The 21250-nt window shown below is 47.4% G+C and overlaps 1 protein-coding gene across 1 annotated transcript in view; it reads left to right on the forward strand.

Annotated features, from left to right (window-relative positions):
* The window catches only part of LOC310648252 (G patch domain-containing protein 8-like), a 388081-nt gene that overhangs the window by 350760 nt on the left and 16071 nt on the right, over positions 1-21250 (forward strand). The window contains exon 6 of the mRNA XM_083375995.1: positions 3577-3707. Within this exon, the coding sequence (XP_083232121.1) occupies positions 3577-3707 (131 nt within the window). The remainder of the gene's footprint in view (positions 1-3576; positions 3708-21250) is intronic.

Raw genomic sequence — 21250 nt, forward strand, 5'->3', positions numbered from 1 at the left:
GATTTTCATTGTTATGAGCATTTCTGTTGAGGATTGGCAGTGGGGGTGGGGTGGGGGTATGTTTGGTTTTTATTTCCCCCATCTGCTGGGTGGTTGCAGCAGATTTTGGTCACTTCACATGACCCTGTGACACTGTGACCATAATAAATATGAATCAGTTGCCAAGCATCTGAATGTAAATCGCAAGACCCTGGGGATGCTGCAACATTCCAGCTGATCGGCGCTTCTTCTGGGCTCAGCAGAAGCACCAGGATCAGTGCCGAGTCCCAGCTGGAGCCTGGCGCTGATCCTGGCACCTCCACTGAGCCCTGACAGCCCCAAAGAAGCACTGATCCTGGCGCTTCCACTGAGCCCTGACAGCCCTGCAGCTCCAGCCATCTCTCGCTCAGGCTTGTGCGGTGCTGCCACCGGTTCAGCTCATTCCCCTCCCCCGCTACAACTTTTCTAGGATGGTCGCATACCACCTGCCAGGTGCCAATGTGGTACCTGTACCACTGGTTGAAAAGCCCTGCACTAGGACTCTAAGATTCCTCTCGCAGTTACTGCTATTGACCGAAGTTTCACCTAATCTGTACCTGTATACAATAGCAATAGCTTTTAGACTTATAAGAGCCCTGGTGGCAGTATATAAGCCTAAATGCTATTGCTATTAGACTTATATACTGCCCCATAGTGCTTTACAGCACTCTCGGGGCGGTTTACAATGTCGGCATATTGCCCCCAACAATATGGGTCCTTGTTTTACTGACCTCAAAGGATGGAAGGCTGAGTCAACCTTGAGCCCCATCAGGATCGAACTCCAGGCTGTGGGCAGAGTTTGCAATCTAACCACTGTGCCACTAGGGCTCCATGGGAACAAGATACCTTAACAAGATAACAGTTACCCTTCCAAAAGTGACTCTTACAACATTCCTAAGAAATATGTTATTATTAACTATATTACAAAAATAATAGCCTCTTTTTCCAACTTTACATAGTCAGAATATAAAATTACTGCTTACATAATAAAGCAGCATTGCTATTACAACTGAATATTGTTTTCTTGCTTTTGCTTTTGCTCTTCCATATTGAATCCAGCCTCTGACATTTGATTAGAAATCCTAATGTATTAGACTCAGTGCTTTTTTTCTAAAAAAAAAGGTGCCGGAACTCAGAGGTGCTGTCACTGGGAGCGATGCTGGTGTCTTGCTACGGCATCGCCGCCCGTCCTTTGCACCCCCGCCCCTGTGGCTCAGAGCCACATGCTGCGGAGATTCCCCTCCTCACAGCCGCCGTGGGGATTCCCCTCCCCACAGTTGCCACACCGCGGCCCGTGCTGAGCCCCCACCTGGAGCTGCTCCAAACCCTGACCCAGAGCTGTGTTCCTCGTGGCAGTGGTCTCCGGTGCCAAACAGCCTCTTTCCAACCACATCCAGAAAAATTTGTAACAAAAATTGGAATTCTCAAGGCCATGTTTGGTATTTCCCAGCAATCTGTTACTGGAAGGAAAAAGCAATCCCTGCTGCGTTACTGATCCCAGAGAAGCATTTGCATGTATGCAGGTATCCTTAGGGTGCCATAGTTATGGATGAGAAATATTGGTTGCAAAGTTGGCTTTTCTGGATGTAATACAGATATTTTGGACTTAATTTTGTTTCTTTCCATGTTTGATATTTTTAAAAAGGCATATGCTACTGACTACACTTATGCACATATGTAACATCTTTTGCTAGGATAGATGACCACTGCTTGTCCAGAATGTGAAAAGTGAAAGATTGTGACTAAACAAAATTTTAATGTACAGATAATACCACCAGAAATTATTTTAGCCTGTTTAATAAATGTTGTTATTGATGTTAAGCTCACCATGGAAAACATTATATATTGTTATGTATATACTAGGTTAATTATTTAAAGACTGAAGTGCAACATAACTAGATTCTAAATAATCTATTTTTCAAAACACACAACAGTCCAAACAGTAAAAGTAAAGTCCAAATTAAGAATATTTCATTCTTAAGAATTGTTTAATTGAAAGTGGTTTAGTTGTAATAGAAGATTAGATTCAAAATAGTTTTCAAGAGTGTACAAAAGATACTATTTTTTTTCTGGCATCAGCTAAATTAGACATATTACATTGAGAAAAATGTTTCTCATTTCTTTCCTGTTACCTTTATTGATTTCACTGCAGAGATGTTAACATAGGAAATAGATTATTTTGTTATCTAATTTTACCTTCCAAAAGACAGAAGCAGATGAAAAATGTGAGGTTCTTTCCTGTTGGCTTTTTTGAATTAGCTGTTCTAGATTCTAAAAGTTTAGTTCCTAAAGAAGTAACCTTGTAAATAATTTTAATGTCCTGCTCTAGTGCAGGGTAGGCAACCTTGGCTCTTTTATGACTCAAGGACTTCAACTCCCAGAATTCCTCAGCCAGCATGGCTCAGCTTGGAAACCTCTCTCTTTCCCCTCAGCGTGGCTGGCTCAGGATTTCTGGGAGTTGAAGTCCATGAGTCATAAAAAAGAGCCAAGATTGCCTACTCCTAAAGCCAATAGAGGAAGCTTTTTTTTTTCAAAAGAAAAAGGTGCCGGAACACCGTTCTGAGCGTTCTATGAGGAAAAAAAGCCCTGATTAGACTCCATTTCCATCCTTCCCTGGCCAACATGACCATATTTGCTGGAGATGTTGTGAATTATGGGCAGATATACTGTATCTATAATAACATATTGCAGCAGGTTGCATAGAAACAAGTCTATAGGTGTCAGGATCCACCCCCATCCACGTCTTAGGAAAGAAAAACTCTTGGAGACAGAATTGCCCAAAAGGAACTTTTACTAAAACATGATGGCTAGTGGAAAATCTAGACAGGATCTGAAACTGTGTTACAGTTTGGTACTTTTAAATTTTCCCCAAGTGAAAACCCCTCCCTTCAGTCCATTTGGTCAGTCCCGGATCAATAAAAGTTCAGGTGTCAAAATCTTCCATGGGAGAAGAAATCTTCCATGCCTTTACGACAATTACTTCCTCCCTTTCAGATTCTAATTGGAGATACAAACCAGATCTCTCCCCCCCCTTTCTTTGTTCTTCTCAGTTCAAAGGTTTTTCCCCTGCTCTAATGACGCCTGCAGGCAGACTGAATAAACAATCTTGCATTAATTGGATAGAGATGGCCAACTAACATCTTCTCCTGTCTTCCTTGGGGAAATGGCAGAATCCAGTGAGGGTGTAAGATTTTATAACGTGCATATAGAGAATTATGAATGGGATATAAATGGATTCTGACAATAGGCGTGCTGAGCATTTATGTTTACAAATGCTTCTTTCTTGTGTGTTTTTGCTGTTTCCTCCCTGTACTGATATGTGATACATTTGCATATATATTATCTCATGAAAATGAAAAGGAGATTGTGAAGGCCAAATGGTGTTAGGGTGATTCCTACTAATATCAGTCTCTTTTATAAGTGTATGAATATTGCTTTATAGTCTGTTTTTCTCCTGAGCTCATTGAAACCATAACAACTTATTGGATGTATTTTAAAGAATTGTCTGTTTTTCCCTCCATAAATTATATCATTATTTTCTTCTCTTATTTTGCACAGAGATTAAAAGATCTCAAACAAAGAGAATTTGCTCGCAACGTTTCCTCAAGATCCCGGAAAGATGAAAGGAAGCAGGAGAAAGCCCTTCGACGTCTGCATGAGCTGGCTGAGCAAAGGAAGCAACCTGAATGGTGAATTATGACCTACTACAAGGATGCAAAATACTTAAAGCTAGAGTCTGTCCAGGGGGCTTTTTTTTAAAAGAGCTTTTGCATCAGGTACCCATTTTGTTCCTTAAAAACCTTCAAGTTGCCTACCATGGCTGCTAGGCCCTTCCAGTTTTTTTACTGTACTCCTCAATATTCCTTGCAAAGCCTGGTGTGGCCTTCGAACTGACAGAATTTGCACATTGCTGTCTGTTGGTAAAACCAAAGGCAGTTTTGTTTCAACATGCAAGTTAGACGGACTTGTAACTAAATATGCAGTTACTTTAAGTCATACACTAGAGACAGAATGAAGTGCTGCTGCTGCTGCTTAGTGTCAACGCTGTGACAATGGATGTCGTAGCTCTGACAAGTGAAAAACCAGCAGCCATTTTTTCTCTTGCTTTTAATGTGCCTTTCTATTCTTTTAGAGTTCAGATGTAGAAGGGGGGATGGAGTAAATGCCTGAAGGTTTAGCTAGCCATAACAATGTAGAAGTGTGGAAACTCAATGACGTGTTCTGATAAGGTTTTGGTGGGCTGAGGGGCTGGACAGAAAAGCCCGTGTGTTGTGTAGTGGGTTCTGGAGAGCAGGAAGGATGCCAGGCCGATGAGTACAAGATAACAGCTCTTTATTTGGTGGAAGTTACTGTACTGGGGAATAGGGGCTACCTGCACTCCTTATATTCCTGGCCAGTACCTGGCCAGGTGCACAACCAACCAATCGGATTGAACCTCTGTTTCCCGCCAAAACTGCTTCCCGCCAAAACAGTAACAGTTCAACGCCTCCTGGTGGTGACTCTTATGCAAGTGCTTTAGTTGTTCCTAAAAGCCTAATACATAACACCCCTTCCCCCTTAAGGATGAAACAATACACATCGACAACTATTACATTCATGACAACCAATCTTCCCAATGGACCTAGCCATCCGGCTTCCCTTATTTGCGCACATAGTCATTGAGGTACGCAGGTGGCCTATGGAACCGAGATGAACATCTTAGGGTTTCTTCCCCCTTGTGGGCTGGCACCTTACTCGGCGTATCCTGGGAGTCCCAAGTTCTCCTGAACTGGCGAGTCAGCAGGTAAGCTCTGGCTGACCGTTCCTGGTAGACCTACCCCATAGTCAGACCCTGTGGCAGGGTTAGGCCCACAGTCCTGGGAGGGTCTCTGTCCTGGTTGATTGGGGTTCTCCTGATGCAGCTCTGTGTCAACCTGGTCCTCCTCGGGCTCGGACGTGGCTGTTTGTTGGTGGTGCTAGTAGGGGGAATGTGAGCTAGCTTGTGTGCCAGCCTGAAAACTCAGTGAGGGGTAATTCACCCCGTAGTCGCTTGGTGACCGTTCTGGAACTCTTTTCCTTATTTGGTCTATGTGCCGTCTGACCTGACGACCCCCCTCCACCCCTACTACATAAGATAAGGGCCCAGTTTTGTTTACACCACCCCAAAATCCACAAGTGTCCCGGACCGTAGTTCCTGGCCCAGACCAAGTCACCCGGGTGTAGATCTCTTGGGGTTTTGGGTTACGCGGCCTCAGAAGCCACTCTGTCGGGGTGAAGCCTGTCCAGTTTGGTGATGAGGTGTCTGCCCCAACGGAGCTCCGCAGGACTCTTCCCTGTGGCTGTGCATGGTGTGGTGTGTTGTGATAATAGAAATTCCGCCAACCTGTGGTGCCAATCACTGACGATAATGCACCTGAGTGCGTCTTTGGTTGTTCTCACCATCCTTTCTGCTCGTCCATTAGTCGACGGGTGGAAGGGCGCGGATGTGGCATGTCTAATCAAGTTTTCTCTCATGAAGGCCTGAAATTCCGCAGCGGTAAATTGAGCCCCATTATCTGATACCTGTCAAACAAACGTCCACGCCGGAAAACGCAAGCTAGAAGAACAACGACGTGGCACGGTTGACTGCAAGAAAACCTTTACTGTGACGAAATCCATGCAAATACAAAGTCAGCGTTGGGAGTTACTCACCCCCAACGCGCCTTTTATCCCATGCCTGTAATTGGGCAACAGCCCCACCCACGAGCCCCACCCCTTCCCCGCGCAGACCAGCATCCGCCTGGGCTGCGTAAAAACCCCACCCCCCTATTCCGTCGACCCACGCCCAGCTTCTCCCTCTGGCACCGAGGTCCACAGCGTGGAGAATAGCGTAAGCCCAGCACCCCCCTCCCCCGCATCCTAAGGTCCCGGACGTGCTCCCCTCCACTGCCTCAGCACCCCGCGCCACAACCACGGCCCCCTGGCAGCCCCCGACGTCTGGGCGCAGCTGTAAAGCGCCCTGCGCTGCTGCCGGCTTGCAAGCAGCCGAAACTTCCGGGGACACGCCCACGCGCGCCTCCAGCACAGCCGCCGTGCTGCTGTCAGCCTTGCGAAGTCCCGTGAGCCCCGTGTGACCGCCGGTGGCCGTTTCTGGCCGCTTCTCAGCTGTTCGTGCCGGCGCCTTGCTGTTCGTGCCGGCTGTTCGCGTCTCTGGCCGCCTTGCAGCTGTTGGTGCGGCCACGGGTCCGGCGTTCGGCCGCCGTACAGCCGGTGAGTGCAGGCGTGGCTGGGCCTCCTCCAGTCCCGTGCGGGTGCTGCCTGTTGTGCTCCCCTGAATCCCTTTGTGGTGTCGAGCCCGAGGGGCTTGACAGTCGGCCCCACCTACCAGGGCTCCTCCTGGAAGGCAAGACAGAGAGGTTACACATGCGCCAAGGAGAGCGGTAGATTCCCCCCGACCCCCTCCCGAGGGTTTGCTCGGGTGCTTATGGTGAAAGGCCCTAACCAGCCGAGGGGCCTGGACGTTTGGCTCCGCCACCCACGACACCTCCGTAGCCGGATACCCTTTCCATAACACCAGGTACTGCAGCCGCCCCCTCCGCCCCCTGGAGTCCAGAATGTCCTGTATTTCGTACTGCCCATCTCCCACAGGCCCCGGGCCCATTGACTCCCCCCTGACAGGAATGGGAGCTGGTTTCAGCAGGCTCCCATGGAATACGGGGTGCACCCTGCCAAGGAACTTGGGCAGCCTGAGACGCACTGTGACCGGGTTGATAATGTGGGTAACCTGGAAGGGGCCTATGAATTTAGGGCCTAATTTCTTGCTGGGTATTTGCAGCCGCAAATATTTCGTGGACAGGTACACCCAATCTCCAACCCCTGGGGTGTAGAACGGTTGGCGCTTCTTGTCCGCTTGGGCCTTCGAAATGCTGGCCTGTTTGTCCAGTGCCTCCTTGGTTGCTGCCCACGCTTTCCTGATTTGCAGCATCCACTCCCTGAGTTGGCAGGGGGAGGTCGCTCCCTGGTCGCACTCGGGGATGGGAGTGAAGTCGTAGCCCGACACCACTGTGTATGGTGGGAGGCCGGTGCTGCTGTGTACAGCGTTGTTGTGGGCAACCTCCACGAACGCCAGTAGGTCCGCCCAATCCGTCTGCTGATACGATATGTAGCTACGCAAATATTGTTCTACTGCGGCGTTGGCCTGCTCAGCGGCACCATTAGTGCAGGGATGGTACCCTGAACTCAATCCCTGGGACGATCCTACGAACCGGAGGAACTCCCGCCAAAACCTGGCGGTGAACTGCACTCCCCGGTCTGAGATAACGCGCCTAGGCGCCCCGTGTAAGCGATACACGTGTGTTATAAAGAGCCAGGCCAAGCGCTGGGCCAAAGGCAGGCCTTTCAACGGAACAAAGTGGGCTTGTTTAGAGAAAAGGTCGATCACAGTCCAGATGACAGTGTACCCCCGGCTCTCTGGCAGGTCCACGATGAAGTCCATACCTATGTCCTGCCACGGACGGCTGGGGTCCGCCACTGCCTGCAAAAGTCCCGCTGGTTTCCCGGGTTGGGGTTTGGCCATGGCACACGTGTGGCAACGCCGGACATAATCCTCGACCTGTCGCCTCATGCCAGGCCACCAGAACTGGCGCCGGGCGAGGTGCAGGGTCTTCAAGATCCCAAGGTGACCGGCCTGCTTGGCATCATGACATCTATAAAGGACAGCCTCATGCAGGGCTTGCGGCATGTACATCCTGTTTCCATACCATGCCAGGTCGTCCCGTCGGGTCAGAAGCCGCGGATGCTGCTGTAGCCAGATATCCCCCACAAGAGCCGCTTTCAGACGCTGTACGAGGTCATCAACAACCTTGGTTTGTACAGCCCGTACCGCCTCTGGGCCGAGAGGAGGGATGAGGGCCTGTACCACCTCCTCCCGCTGGTTGTCGTATTTTGGAAGGCGTGAGAGGGTGTCTGCCAGGAAGTTTTTTCCCCCTGGGACGTATTTCAGGGTGAACCTGAACCGCTTGAAGTACAGGGCCCACCGCACGTGTTTAGGGGCTAATTTCCGTGGCGACTGTAGGGCTTCCAAGTTTTTGTGGTCCGTCCACACCTCAAAGGGCTTCTTCGCCCCCTCCAGGAGGTGCCGCCACGTTTCCAACGCCCATCGAACGGCGTAGGCCTCTTTTTCCCAGATAGCCCAGGCGCGTTCGGTGGTCGACAGCTTCTTTGACGCATAGGCACATGGTTGCAATGCTCCTTTGTTGTTGCGCTATAAAAGAACAGCCCCAACCGCCACGTCACTAGCGTCCGCTTGGACGACGAATGGTGCTGAAGGGTCGGGATGTAAAAGTACGGGTTCTCTGGTGAATAGGTCTTTCAGAGTCTCAAATGCCCGCTGACAATCTGTGGTCCACGCTACACATAATCCCGGTCGTGGTTTCACCGCCAGTTGCTTGGTTTGTAGTAGGTCTGTCAACGGTAGAGCAACTGCAGCGAACGACGGTATAAACTGTCGATAAAAGTTGGCAAACCCCAGGAAGCTCTGTAACTGTCGTCTGGTTCCCGGGGCTTGCCATTGCTGTATGGCCTCCACCGTCTTTGGGTCCATCGCGATCCCAGCCGCCGAGACCCGATAGCCCAGATAATCTAAGCGAGAAGCGTGGAACTCGCATTTCGACAATTTCACGTAAAGCCGTGCATCAAGAAGCTTCTGTAGGACTTGCCGTACGAGGGTGACGTGTTGGTCCATCATCTCCATGTAGATCAAGATATCATCAAGGTACACGAGCACCCCCCTGTACAGGTGTTCATGCAGAACCTGGTTTATCAATTGCATGAAGACGGTGGGGGCCCCCTGGAGCCCGAACGGCATCACACAGAACTGGTAGCTGCCAAGAGGGCAGTTGAACACCGTTTTCCACTCATCTCCCCTTTTTATACGCACCCGATAGTAAGCTTCACGTAAATCCAAACGGGTGAACACCTTCCCTTTGGCCAGGTGGGACAACATGTCCTTCATCAAGGGCAGTGGGTACAAATGCTCAACACACACTGCGTTGACCCCCCGATAGTCCACACAAAGACGCAGGCCCCCATCCTTCTTCTCCCTGAAGAGAACAGGTGCTGCCATCCGCGACCGAGCGGGCTGAATGAACCCCCGCGCGAGGTTTTTGTCTATGTAGCGCCGGAGTTCCGACATCTCCCGCGGTGCCATAGCATACGTCCGTGGCTTAGGTAGTTTGACCCCTGGCTCCAACTCGATCGCGCAGTCTGTAGCCCGATGAGGGGGCAGGAGGTCACATTCCTGCTCACTGAAGACTTCTAGGAACGAGCACCCCCCTGTACAGGTGTTCATGCAGAACCTGGTTTATCAATTGCATGAAGACGGCGGGGGCCCCCTGGAGCCCGAACAGCATCACACAGAACTGGTAGCTGCCAAGAGGGCAGTTGAACACCGTTTTCCACTCATCTCCCCTTTTTATACGCACCCGATAGTAAGCTTCACGTAAATCCAAACGGGTGAACACCTTCCCTTTGGCCAGGTGGGACAACATGTCCTTCATCAAGGGCAGTGGGTACAAATGCTCAACACACACTGCGTTGACCCCCCGATAGTCCACACAAAGACGCAGGCCCCCATCCTTCTTCTCCCTGAAGAGAACAGGTGCTGCCATCCGCGACCGAGCGGGCTGAATGAACCCCCGCGCGAGGTTTTTGTCTATGTAGCGCCGGAGTTCCGACATCTCCCGCGGTGCCATAGCATACGTCCGTGGCTTAGGTAGTTTGACCCCTGGCTCCAACTCGATCGCGCAGTCTGTAGCCCGATGAGGGGGCAGGAGGTCACATTCCTGCTCACTGAAGACTTCTAGGAACGAGCACCCCCCTGTACAGGTGTTCATGCAGAACCTGGTTTATCAATTGCATGAAGACGGCGGGGGCCCCCTGGAGCCCGAACAGCATCACACAGAACTGGTAGCTGCCAAGAGGGCAGTTGAACGCCGTTTTCCACTCATCTCCCCTTTTTATACGCACCCGATAGTAAGCTTCACGTAAATCCAAACGGGTGAACACCTTCCCTTTGGGGGCTGGGGCCCTACCCCAAGGTGCAGGTGCCGACAACCCCCCTCCCACCAGATGGTCGGCCCCCACCTGTCCAACCATGCAAGCCCCAGGATCACCTCCTTCGTCATGGAGGGCACCACGAAGAACTGCAACCGTTCCCAGTGCTCCCCCATATCCAGCCGTGTGAGCTCTGTGACGTGTGTGATGGGCACTCCCCCCAGAAGAGACCCATCCACCTGCTGGAAACGTATCGGGTGCTTCAGCCGCACCACCCCAACACCCAGTTTGGCCACCACCTTCCGGCTGATGAGACACCTCGTGCTGCCAGAGTCGATCAAATCCTTGAACCCTAACACCTCACCCGTATTGGGGTTTGTCAACGTAATCGGGCTAACCGGAGCACTTACCATGGGGTCTTCCTCTGGTCTGTCGCCACGCCCGTAGACCTCCACGTCCACGTCAGTTGGGCTGTCACCCTCCGTCTGGACGCTTCCCCCTGGTGTTGCATCCACAGCCTGAAGAGAGGCCCGAGAACGCTCTGCAAAGCGTCCGGGGGTTGCTCCCCTTGCTGGGGTTGCTGCTGCGACCACCCGGGATGCGGGTATAGGGCAGGCGGCCACACGGTGCCCTGGCTGATCACACCGGAAGCAACGGGGAGCGGACCGGGGCGGTTGCATGGTGGGCCCCGGCGACGGTGGCGATGGCTTCCGTACCTGGCCCTGCGGTCTCGGCGGGGCCTGTCGGGGGTCCCCCGTGGCCCACACGCGGCGTTGGAAAACCTGCAGGCCAACATCCAGTTCGATCGCAACCCGCAGCCACTCTTGGAGGCTGGGAGGTATCCCGCGAACGATGCAGGCCCTTAGGAGGTATTCGTCCAACCCAGCCCGGAAATGGTGGATTAGCATCCTCTCCGGCCACGAACTGAGCCTGCCGGCCACTCCCCTAAAGTCCTGCACGTACGCCGTAGCTGGTCGGCCGTTCTGCTGCAGGCCTATTATCTCGGCCTTGGCCCGTTGTGTGCACGTTACATCCTCGAACCGTACGCGCAAAGCCTCAAGGAAAAGGCCAACGTCACCCAGCTCTCGGGCACGGTCGCCATAGAGGTTCGCCACCCATGCCGCTGCCTCCCCTTGTAACACCGTGGTGACGGCCATCACCATCGCCCACTGGGACGCGTACATATAGGACCGTACCTGTCCAGATGATGGATGACATGTCCGAGAAAAAGGGCCAGACGATCAGGGTGGCCGTCGAAGGTCACGGGCAGCGGCGGTGGGCTGAGCCACCACTCCCCAGGCTTCTCCTGGACAGCTGTCTCCGAGGCCTCGTCGCCCTTTGGTGCTGGACACGGGTCCCGGACCTTGGGCTGGACCACCAGTGGGGCCTCTCCCAATTCCCCCACCTCGAGGGGCACAGCAACCCCAGCTGGCTCTTCCCCCGCTGCCACAGGCACACCCCCTTGAGTCCCCTCGGCCATGCCAGCACGTTGGAGTCAAGAGCACAGCAACGAGGGGCGTTGTGATGAGGCAACGCTGACTTACTGTCAAACAAACGTCCACGCTGGAAAACGCAAGCCAGAAGAACGACGACGTGGCACGGTTGACTGCAAGAAAACCTTTACTGTGACGAAATCCATGCAAATACAAAGTCAGCATTGGGAGTTACTCACCCCCAACACGCCTTTTATCCCGTGCCTGTAATTGGGCAACAGCCCCACCCACGAGCCCCACCCCTTCCCCGCGCAGACCAGCATCCGCCTGGGCTGCGTAAAAACACCACCCACCCCTATTCCGTCGACCCACGCCCAGCTTCTCCCTCTGGCACCGAGGTCCACAGCGTGGAGAATAGCGTAAGCCCAACACCCCCCTCCCCCGCACCCTAAGGTCCCGGACGTGCTCCCCTCTACCGCCTCAGCACCCCGCGCCACATCCACGGCCCCCTGGCAGCCCCTGACGTCTGGGCGCAGCTGTAAAGCGCCCTGCGCTGCTGCCGGCTTGCAAGCAGCCAAAACTTCCGGGGACACGCCCACGTGCGCCTCCAGCACAGCCGCCGTGCCGCCGTCAGCCTTGCGAAGTCCCGTGAGCCCCGCGCGACCGCCGGTGGCCGTTTCTGGCTGCTTCTCAGCTGTTCGTGCCGGTGCCTTGCTGTTCGTGCCGGCTGTTCGCGTCTCTGGCCGCCTTGCAGCTGTTGGTGCAGCCGCGGGTCTGGCGTCTGGCCGCCGTACAGCCGGTGAGTGCAGGCGCGGCTGGGCCTCCTCCAGTCCCGTGCGGGTGCTGCCTGTTGTGCTCCCCTGAATCCCTTTGTGGTGTCGAGCCCGAGGGGCTTGACAATACCACAATGTCAGGCAGACCATGTGTGGCAAAAAGTCTCCTGAGCACTTGGATTGTTCTGGCCGTGGTCATATTTGGTACTGGCACTACCTCCAGTCATTTTGAGTGGCTGTCTACCACTATTAGGAAAAGCTGTCCTTGACATGGACCAGCGTAGTCTATATGGACCCTGGACCAGGGTGTATGCGTTGCCTCCCATTTGTGGACAGGCGCTTGGGGCATCTCAGGTCTGGACCTTTGGCAAGTGTAGCATCCCTGTATCTGCTCTTCCACTGCCTTATCTAACCCTGGCCACCAAAGGTAGCTCCTTGCTAAAGCCTTCATGCGAACTATGCCAGGGTGCCCTTCATGTAGAGACTGCAGAACTCTATCTCTTAGTGTTGATGGTATAATAACCCTACTACCCCACAACAGGCATCCTTTATGTGTGGACAATTCATGCCTCCTTACAAAATACGTTTGGAATTCTGGGCCTGGACTTTTATCCTGCCACCCTGTGAATACCCAAGACTGAACTCTGCTCAGGATTTTGTCTGAGACTGTCTCTGCTGCAACGTCCTTTGCATGGAGAGGGCATTCCAGTAGCTCTTGGATTGCCAGTATATGTGCAGCTGGCACCGGATCTGGTTCTATGTTTGCTAGGGGTAGCCTACTTAACCCATCTGCATGGCCCATTTCTTTCCCTGGCTTATGAATCAGTTTAAAATTGTAAGCCAATAGGAATATGGACCATCTGAGCATCCTAGAAGAGAGTATTTGTGGGGTTTGTTTGTCATTGGTGAATAAGCCTAATAGAGGCCTATGGTCCGTAAACACTGTGAACTCCCTACCATACAGATAGTCGTGGAATTTTTTGACCCCAGCCACTATTGCCAGGGCTTCCTTGTCTATCTGTGCATAGTTCCTTTCTGCACCTGACAAGGTTCTAGAGTAGTAAGCTATGGGAACCTGTGTACCATTTCCCTCCAGATGGCTTAGTACTGCTCCCACTCCATATGGTGAAGCATCGCAAGCAATGCAGATAGGCTTGGTTTCAATGAAATGGGTGACTGTGGACTTGTTGGACAGTAGAGCCTTTAGGTCTTGGAAGCTTTTGTCATGGACATTGGTCCATTTCCATGCAGCTTTTTTATCTAGGAGTCTATGCAGGGGTTCAGCTATGGCTGCTTTGTGGGGTAGGAAGGAGTGGTAAAAGTTTAATAATCCCAGAAAGGCTTGCAGTTCCACCTTGTTCTTGGGAGTGGGGGCCATCTTAATTGCCTTCACTTTGGATTCTGTGGGATGAATCCCACTGGCATCGATCCTGAACCCCAAAAATTCTGTGGATGTAACCTCTATGCTGCATTTGTCTCTTTAAAACTGCCCTAAGTCTGTCTGCTAACACTTCCTCTGTTTCTCCAGCAATGAGGACATCGTCAAAATAAGGGCATACACCTTGGATGCCCTTAAGTGTTCGCTCCATTAACTCCTGAAAAATTCCTGGCGCTACACTTACTCCAAACTGCAGGCGGTTAACTCTGAAGGCTCCCTTATGGGTTACAATTGTTTGTGCTGCTGCTGTCTCCATGGTAACTGGCAGCTGCTGGTACGCCTGCGCGAGGTCTAGTTTAGCAAAGATGGCACCGCCTTGGAGGGAAGCAAGAACGTGGCTGACCGTGGGGACCGGGTAAGCATGCTGGTTTAGGGCCTTATTTAGGGTGCATTTATAATCGGCACAGATACGGATCTTCTCCTTAGCTTTGAGGGGGGTGACTATCGGGGTCTCCCACTCTCCCCCGTCTGTTAGCTGCAGGACCCCCTGTTCTACTAGTTTGTCTAGCTCTTTTTCAATTTTGTGCTTGAGTGCAAAGGGGACTCTCCTGGGTTTGATTCTAATGGGTAAGACACTGGGGTTTAATTTAAATGAAATGGGGGGCCCTGTGTACCTTCCCAGCTTACTATCGAATACGTCTGCAAACTCTTTGCAGACAGATTCGATGTTGTTTCCCTGCAAGCTGTGAATGCCAGATATTATGATGCCCAGTGCCTCAAACCAGTCCAACCCGACTAAACTGGTCCTACGGCCTTCGACTACGATAACATCCAAGTGCCCCTGAAACCTCTTAAACCACACGGAAAGGGTGGCCTCCCCCTTAACTTTTACTGGGGCATTTTGGAAATCGGTTAACATGATACTGGAGGGCCTCAATTTAATCCACTGCTTGCTCCAGCCGTAAACAAGTTTAAATGTCTCGTTGGTAAATAATCGAGACTGCAGAGCCGGAGTCTAGCTTCATTTTACAAGGAATGCCTTGTAAATGGACTTCCAATTTTAGTTTGGGTTTAAGCGGCCAGCGGGCCCCAGTTCGGCAGATGGCCCTCCGGCTTTCGAAAAACCCCACGCTTGTTGAGCTCTGGGCCCCGGTACCTTTCCCCAACGAGTTCTCCGACTGTCGCTTGGGTAGGCCCTCTCAGAAACAGCTACGGCAGACTGCTGTGATGTGGCCCAATTTTCCGCAGGCCAGACACGTGGCCGACCGGAACTTGCAGTTCACCCACAGGTGGTTGCCTCCACAGCCTCCGCATTTCGGGGATGGAGCTGCCTTCTGCTGGCTCTCCCTGTGCTCGCGTCATCGATCCTGTTGTTCCGTTTTCTGCTGGATCTGGTCAATGTCAGTTTCTTCCTCGTCTGTGTGCTGGCCGTACGTAGCGTCTTCGTAATGTATTGCTGCCTCTGGGCTGCTGGGCAGGGGAGTCTGTACTGCTTGCACCGCGCCTCCGGCCGCCTCGTCAACCAAGATCTCATCTTGAGCGTCTTGGAGAGTTATATTGGGCCTTGTGAAAAGCCTCTGTTGCAGTCACTTATCTCTTAGGCCGCACACCAGCCAGTCCTGAAGTCTCTCGTCCAGGTTGGAGAACTTGTAGAGGCAGGCAGCCTGTCGCAAGGCCGCATAAACTCCGACGCAGATTTGCCCGGCTGTTGTACCCTCTGGTCAAACCGGAACCGCCAGGCCAGCTCGGACATTTGGGGCTTAAAATGCCCGTTCAGCTTTTGCGTGAGGTCTCTGTATGAGACGGTTTCGATTGGCGTTGGTGCATATAGGCTTTTGGCCAAGTCGAATGTGGCAGGCCCACTTATGCAAAGCAAGGTCACCGCTTTTAGGTCGTCCTCAGCGATTTGGTTCACCCGGAGATAGTTCTCAACTTGTCCCAGGTGTGATGGCCATCATTCGGGATGGTGGATGTCGAATTCTCTGGGCTGGCCGACCTTTGGCATCTTCCTCTTGTTCTAGGATCCTGCTCCGCCGACTCAGATGGTTTTTTTGTAAAAGAAAAAGGTGCCGAGAGACTTCCGGGTGGTGCTTCAGCGGTGTGGACGGTCGGGATTGACCGCCAGCCTTCCGATTTCGTTAAAGCCGCGGAGCAGCCGATGATCAGCTGTTCCGTGTCTCAAAAACCCTTCTCCTTGGGTGAAGAGGGGAAGGGGAGACTCTGGGTAGGGGTAGAGCTCTGCTAGAGCCCCAGAATGTTTATTCTGGGGCTTGAAGGGTGAGAGCTCCCCCGAAGCCCGGAAATAATGCGGATCGGAGAACTTTTCTGCTTTTAAGCAGAACAAGACGCTGAATCCACTCCTGCTGGATTTGATTGTTATCTTGAGTAATTGATGCAGGCGGAGCGGATGCAGGAGCAATATAAACAGCAAGTATAAGACTTTAACTCTGGAACCTCAACTTTTTTCCTGTTTCAACGATCGTTTTTTAAAAAGAAGGGGAAGATGGCACCTGAGTGATTCTTTGTAACAGGAATTGAAAGCATCTGGCTGGTGTTTTTTTTTCTTCTCAAAGTGAAAGTGATTGGATATTGAGGAGGAATATGCAAAGTGGATTCTCAAAACTTTATAAGATTTTGTTAAACTTTGGAGTTGTTTAAAAGTGATTATAAGACTTGGATATTTAACAGTTAAATTACAATAGCAAGTGGGGTGGAAAAGTGAAAGTGTGTAACGAAAGTTAATTAGGTGTTAAAATGGCTTCCAAACCGCCTAGAATCCCCGTTCCTAAATGTCCGGGGGCATCGCCTTTTCAGCAATCTGGAATTCAATCTTTGATGTTACCTTCTGCAACTGCTGCACCTGTATTGAGTTTAAACGACTTACAAGATTCTTTAAAAGATGCTTTAAAACTTCAGTCTGAAAAAATATCTGAGCAGGTGGCAGAACTTATTGAAGAAAAAAATAAGGAAATACGGGAGGATATTTTGATGGCATTTCAGGGGCTCTCAGGTTGTATTGAGAGTCTGGATGAATGTGTGGAAGAAGTGAAACAAAATAATCTGATGCTGGAGGCTAAAATGTGTAAAGTTGAGAATAAAATGGATAAAATTGATGATGAAGTGGTGATGACACAATATAGAGACATGGAGTTTGCCCTGAGGATAAGAGGTTGAAAAGAAAATCCACAGGAAAATCTGGAGGAGATGTTGGTGGATGCTCTGGCACCTATTTTGGGAATTCAACCAGAAGATTTTTTTGTGCAGATAGATAAAGTATTCCGTGTTAATTCTTGGATTGCTAGGCAAAGGAAACTGCCAAGAGATGTGGTTGTGTATTTTACAAAGAGAAAGATCAGAAATGAGATCATTCAAGCTTTTTACAATAATAGATTTAAAGTGGCTAATCAAGAGGTTTTGATTCTGAAAGAGAGGCCCCCAAGAATTTTGAGAAAAAGGAAAGATTTTGTTTTTCTGGCAGATGAATTAAAAAAAACAACAGCTTCAGTTCAGATGGGAGATACCAATGGGGATTGTGGTGAATTATGCTGGAGTAAGATATCGTCTTAATACAGTTCTGAAGGCACGTGATTTTTATTCTAATGTATTGAAAGCAGGTTCACCGCCATATTCAGAAGTTAAAGGAGGGAAAGAAGTTAAAGGAGGAAAAGAAGAAGGAGAGCGACAGGTACAAGAAGTACAGCAAATTTTGGAAACTGTGCATCCCCTGGTTTTATTAGAAGAATCTAAGACTCAAAGAGTGACACGAGCTGCATCTAGACATAAGGAATAACAACAACAACAACAGAAACAGTGCTCTATAACTACAAGTCAGGAATCTACTTCTAGTGAAGCAGTGGGAGGAGCTAGGCCAAAGAGGCAGATGCTTATGGATCTGCAAGAAACGCTCCAAAAGCTTCAAGTCGCAAAAGATGGTGACAAAGTTTCTAACCTGGAATGTTAATGGATTAAATTCACCACAAAAGAGAAAGAAAGTATTTCAGTATTTGAAACAATTTAAAAATGATGTTATATGTTTGCAAGAAACGCATATTCGCGCATCTGATCAAAAATAATTGATAAATTCTAGACTGGGTATACAATTTATTGCATCTGCTCCAGAGAAGAAAAATGGAGAAGTTATCTATGTAAAGAAAGACTTAACAGCTAATTTAATTGAAGCAGATAAACAAGGAAGATATATTATAATTGAACTATTAATAGAAGGGAAGAAAACACTTTTAACTGGAGTATATGCACCTAATCAACAGCAAGGAGAATTTTATAAACTGTTACATAATAAAATAATTCAATGGGATTATAAATCGAGTATTTTAATGGGAGATTGGAATGGAGTGTTGGATACTCAGAAAGATAAAAAAGGTTCTTTTAAAACTACTCCAAGCCATGCTAGATTGCCAAAATCTTTTTTGATTTGAAAGATGACTTGGAATTGCGAGATGTCTGGAGAGAACAAAAATTGAAAGAAAAGGATTTTACTTTTTTTTCTGATAGACATCAATCTTTTTCTAGGATTGATTTTATATTAACTACTAATGATTTTTTTCTAGGATTAAGAAGATTAAGATATGCCCAAGAACTCTATCAGATCATAGTCCAGTTTGGATGGAATTGGATAAGGGCATGGGGGAAAGAAGATCATGGAGATTAAATGAAAATTTGTTTAGATATGAAGAAAATGTGGTAGAATGTAAAAAGCATATGCAAGAATTTTTTATTATGAATATGCATAAGGGTACTCCCATTGAAATGGTTTGGGATGCAAGTAAAGCTTATATGAGAGGAGTGCTAATATATTTGAATAATAAACATAGATATAGATTGGAATATAAGCATAAAGAAATAGAGGAGGAAATAAAGGTGAAAGAGAAAGCTCTTATTCTGAACCCATCTGATAAGAGGTTGAAAGAAGTAATTAATTTGCTAAGAGTACAGTTTGATATGTTAATGGCAGATCAAGTGGCAACTAATTTACGATATGCCAAACATAATACTTTTAATAATGCTAATAAGCCAGGTAGGTGGTTAGCTTATTTATTAAGGAAAAAACAAAGATCATGTAATATTGATAAGATAGAATATAAGGGTAAAGAGGTGTTTCAGCAAAATCTTATTTAAAAAGCTTTTGTTGAATTTTTTTCTAAATTATATGCTAGGGATATAAAGCAAGGTTTAGATATGGATAGTTACTTACAGGATGTGAATATCCCAATACTTCCACAAGAGCAACGGGAAGGGATGAATCAATTGATAAGTGCTGAATAAATTATTTTAGCAATTAAACAATTAAAAGTGGGTAAGGCACCCGGTACAGATGGTTTATCAGCTATTTATTATAAAAATTTACAATCAGAAATGGTGGAGCCTTTAAAAGAATTATTTAGCACAATTCAATCTGGAGGAGAAATGCCTCCATCGTGGAAAACAGCATTTATAATTTTGATCCCGAAGGAAGATCAAGATCTTGTTCAACTTAAAAATTATAGGCCTATATCGCTTTTAAATAATGATTATAAAATATTTGCAAAGATCTTAGCAAATAGATTAATGAAGGTTATGCAGCAAATGATTTATAGTGATCAAACAGGAATTTTAAGTGGTAGACAAATGAAGAGTAATGTGAGACATATTGTAAACCTATTAGAATTTTTGGAAAGAAATAATCAAGTCCCCGCAGCGCTGATCTTTTTGGATGCCGAAAAGGCCTTTGATCAATTGAATTGGCAATTTTTATTTAAAGTTTTGGAGAAGATGGAGTTTGGTGATAAGTTTTTACAACCTATTAGGGCAATATATCAAAAACAAACAGCTCAAATAATAATTAATAGTAGTTTAACAGAAGCTTGTAAAATTGAAAAGGGTACAAGACAGGGTTGTCCGCTGTCGCCATTATTGTTTGTTTTAACAATGGAAATATTGTTGATCAAGATACGTGATTCAAAGAAAATAACGGGAATTAAAATTAAAGATCAAGATTATAGATTGAAAGCGTTTGCAGATGACTTGGTAATGACATTAAGTCAACCAACCCAATCAGTTATAGATTTAATGGAAATAATTTTACAATATGGACAAGTTTCTGGATTTAAGGTAAATAGGCAAAAAACTAAAATATTGTCTAAAAATATGACCAAAGAACAAAAGGAAGTTTTAGGAAAACTAACGGGATTTGAAATAGTTAAGAAGATCAAATACTTGGGGATATATCTTTCAGCTTCAAATGCGAAATTATATAAAAATAATTATGAATTGTTATGGTTAAAAATACAAAAAGAATTAGATAGTTGTAAAAAATTACAATTGTCCTTATTGGGAAGAATTGCAGCTGTGAAAATGAATGTTTTACCTAAATTCTTATTCTTGTTTCAAATGATACCTATACTTAAAAAAGACTCAAATTTGGAGGAATGGCAGAGAGGTATTAATAAATTTATTTGGGCAGGGAAGAGACCGAGAGTTAAACTTAAGATAATGCAAGATGTACGTGAAAGAGGTGGTCTTAAAATGCCCAATTTTAAATTATACTATGAGGCTGCGGCATTATCATCAATTAGTAATTGGTTTAATTTAACACAAGGGAGATTACTGAATATTGAAGGATATGATTTGTTATATGGTTGGCATGCTTATTTATTGTATGACAAAAAAGTGGATAATGTTTTTAAGACACATATATTAAGATATGCCCTGTTGCGAGTTTGGAAAAAATATCGTTATAAGTTGAATTTTAAAATTCCAATTTGGGCAATACCTAAACATGCGATAGAAAATATAAATGTGGGATTTAAGCATGATGTGATTACATATAAAGAAATTCTTAGATTGGAAAGAAATGTATGCAATTAAAGCCATTTAATATTTTAAAAGAAGAAAAGATAGTACAAACTTGGTTTCAGTATGGGCAGTTACAAGCTAGATGGAAACAGGATCAGAAAATTGGTATTTCCATAGTAGATGAAAATTTGGTTAAACAAATTAGAGATCAAAGTCCTGCACATATAAGAAGGATATATAATGCATTGATAGAAATAGATTCAGAAACGGAACTTGTTAAAGATTGTATGATAAAATGGGCCCAGAATATTCAAGAACCAATAACGATGGATACTTGGGAAACAATCTGGGTCAGAAATGTAAAATTTACACAGGCACAAAATTTAAGAGAGAATTTTTATAAGATGTTTTATAGATGGCATTTAGATCCTAAGAAATTAGCATGTATGTATCCAAATTATCAGCCTAAATGCTGGAGGTGTGGTTGTGATGATGCAACGTATCAACGTATGTGGTGGACTTGTAAAAAAGTTAAAGCTTTTTGGATTAAAATTTGGTGGAATATGCAGAAGATCTTTAAGAAAAAGATAAAGTTTTCTCCACAATTATTTTTGCTGGGTATTACTATAGACTGTACTGCTATAGAAACTAAATTGATGTTGTATTTAATAATGGCAGCAAGACTTTTGGTAGTGCAATATTGGAAGAAGGAGGATTTGCCTACTATAGAAGAATGGACTTTAAAAGTTTCGAACCTGGAAGAAATGGCAAAAATTTCAGCATATTTGAAAGACCATTCGCAACAAAGATATATCTTGGAAAGGAGAAGATGGATTGATTATATT

Source organism: Vipera ursinii, assembly GCF_947247035.1.
Source record: "Vipera ursinii genome assembly, chromosome: W".
NCBI classification, from domain to species: Eukaryota; Metazoa; Chordata; class Lepidosauria; order Squamata; family Viperidae; genus Vipera; species Vipera ursinii.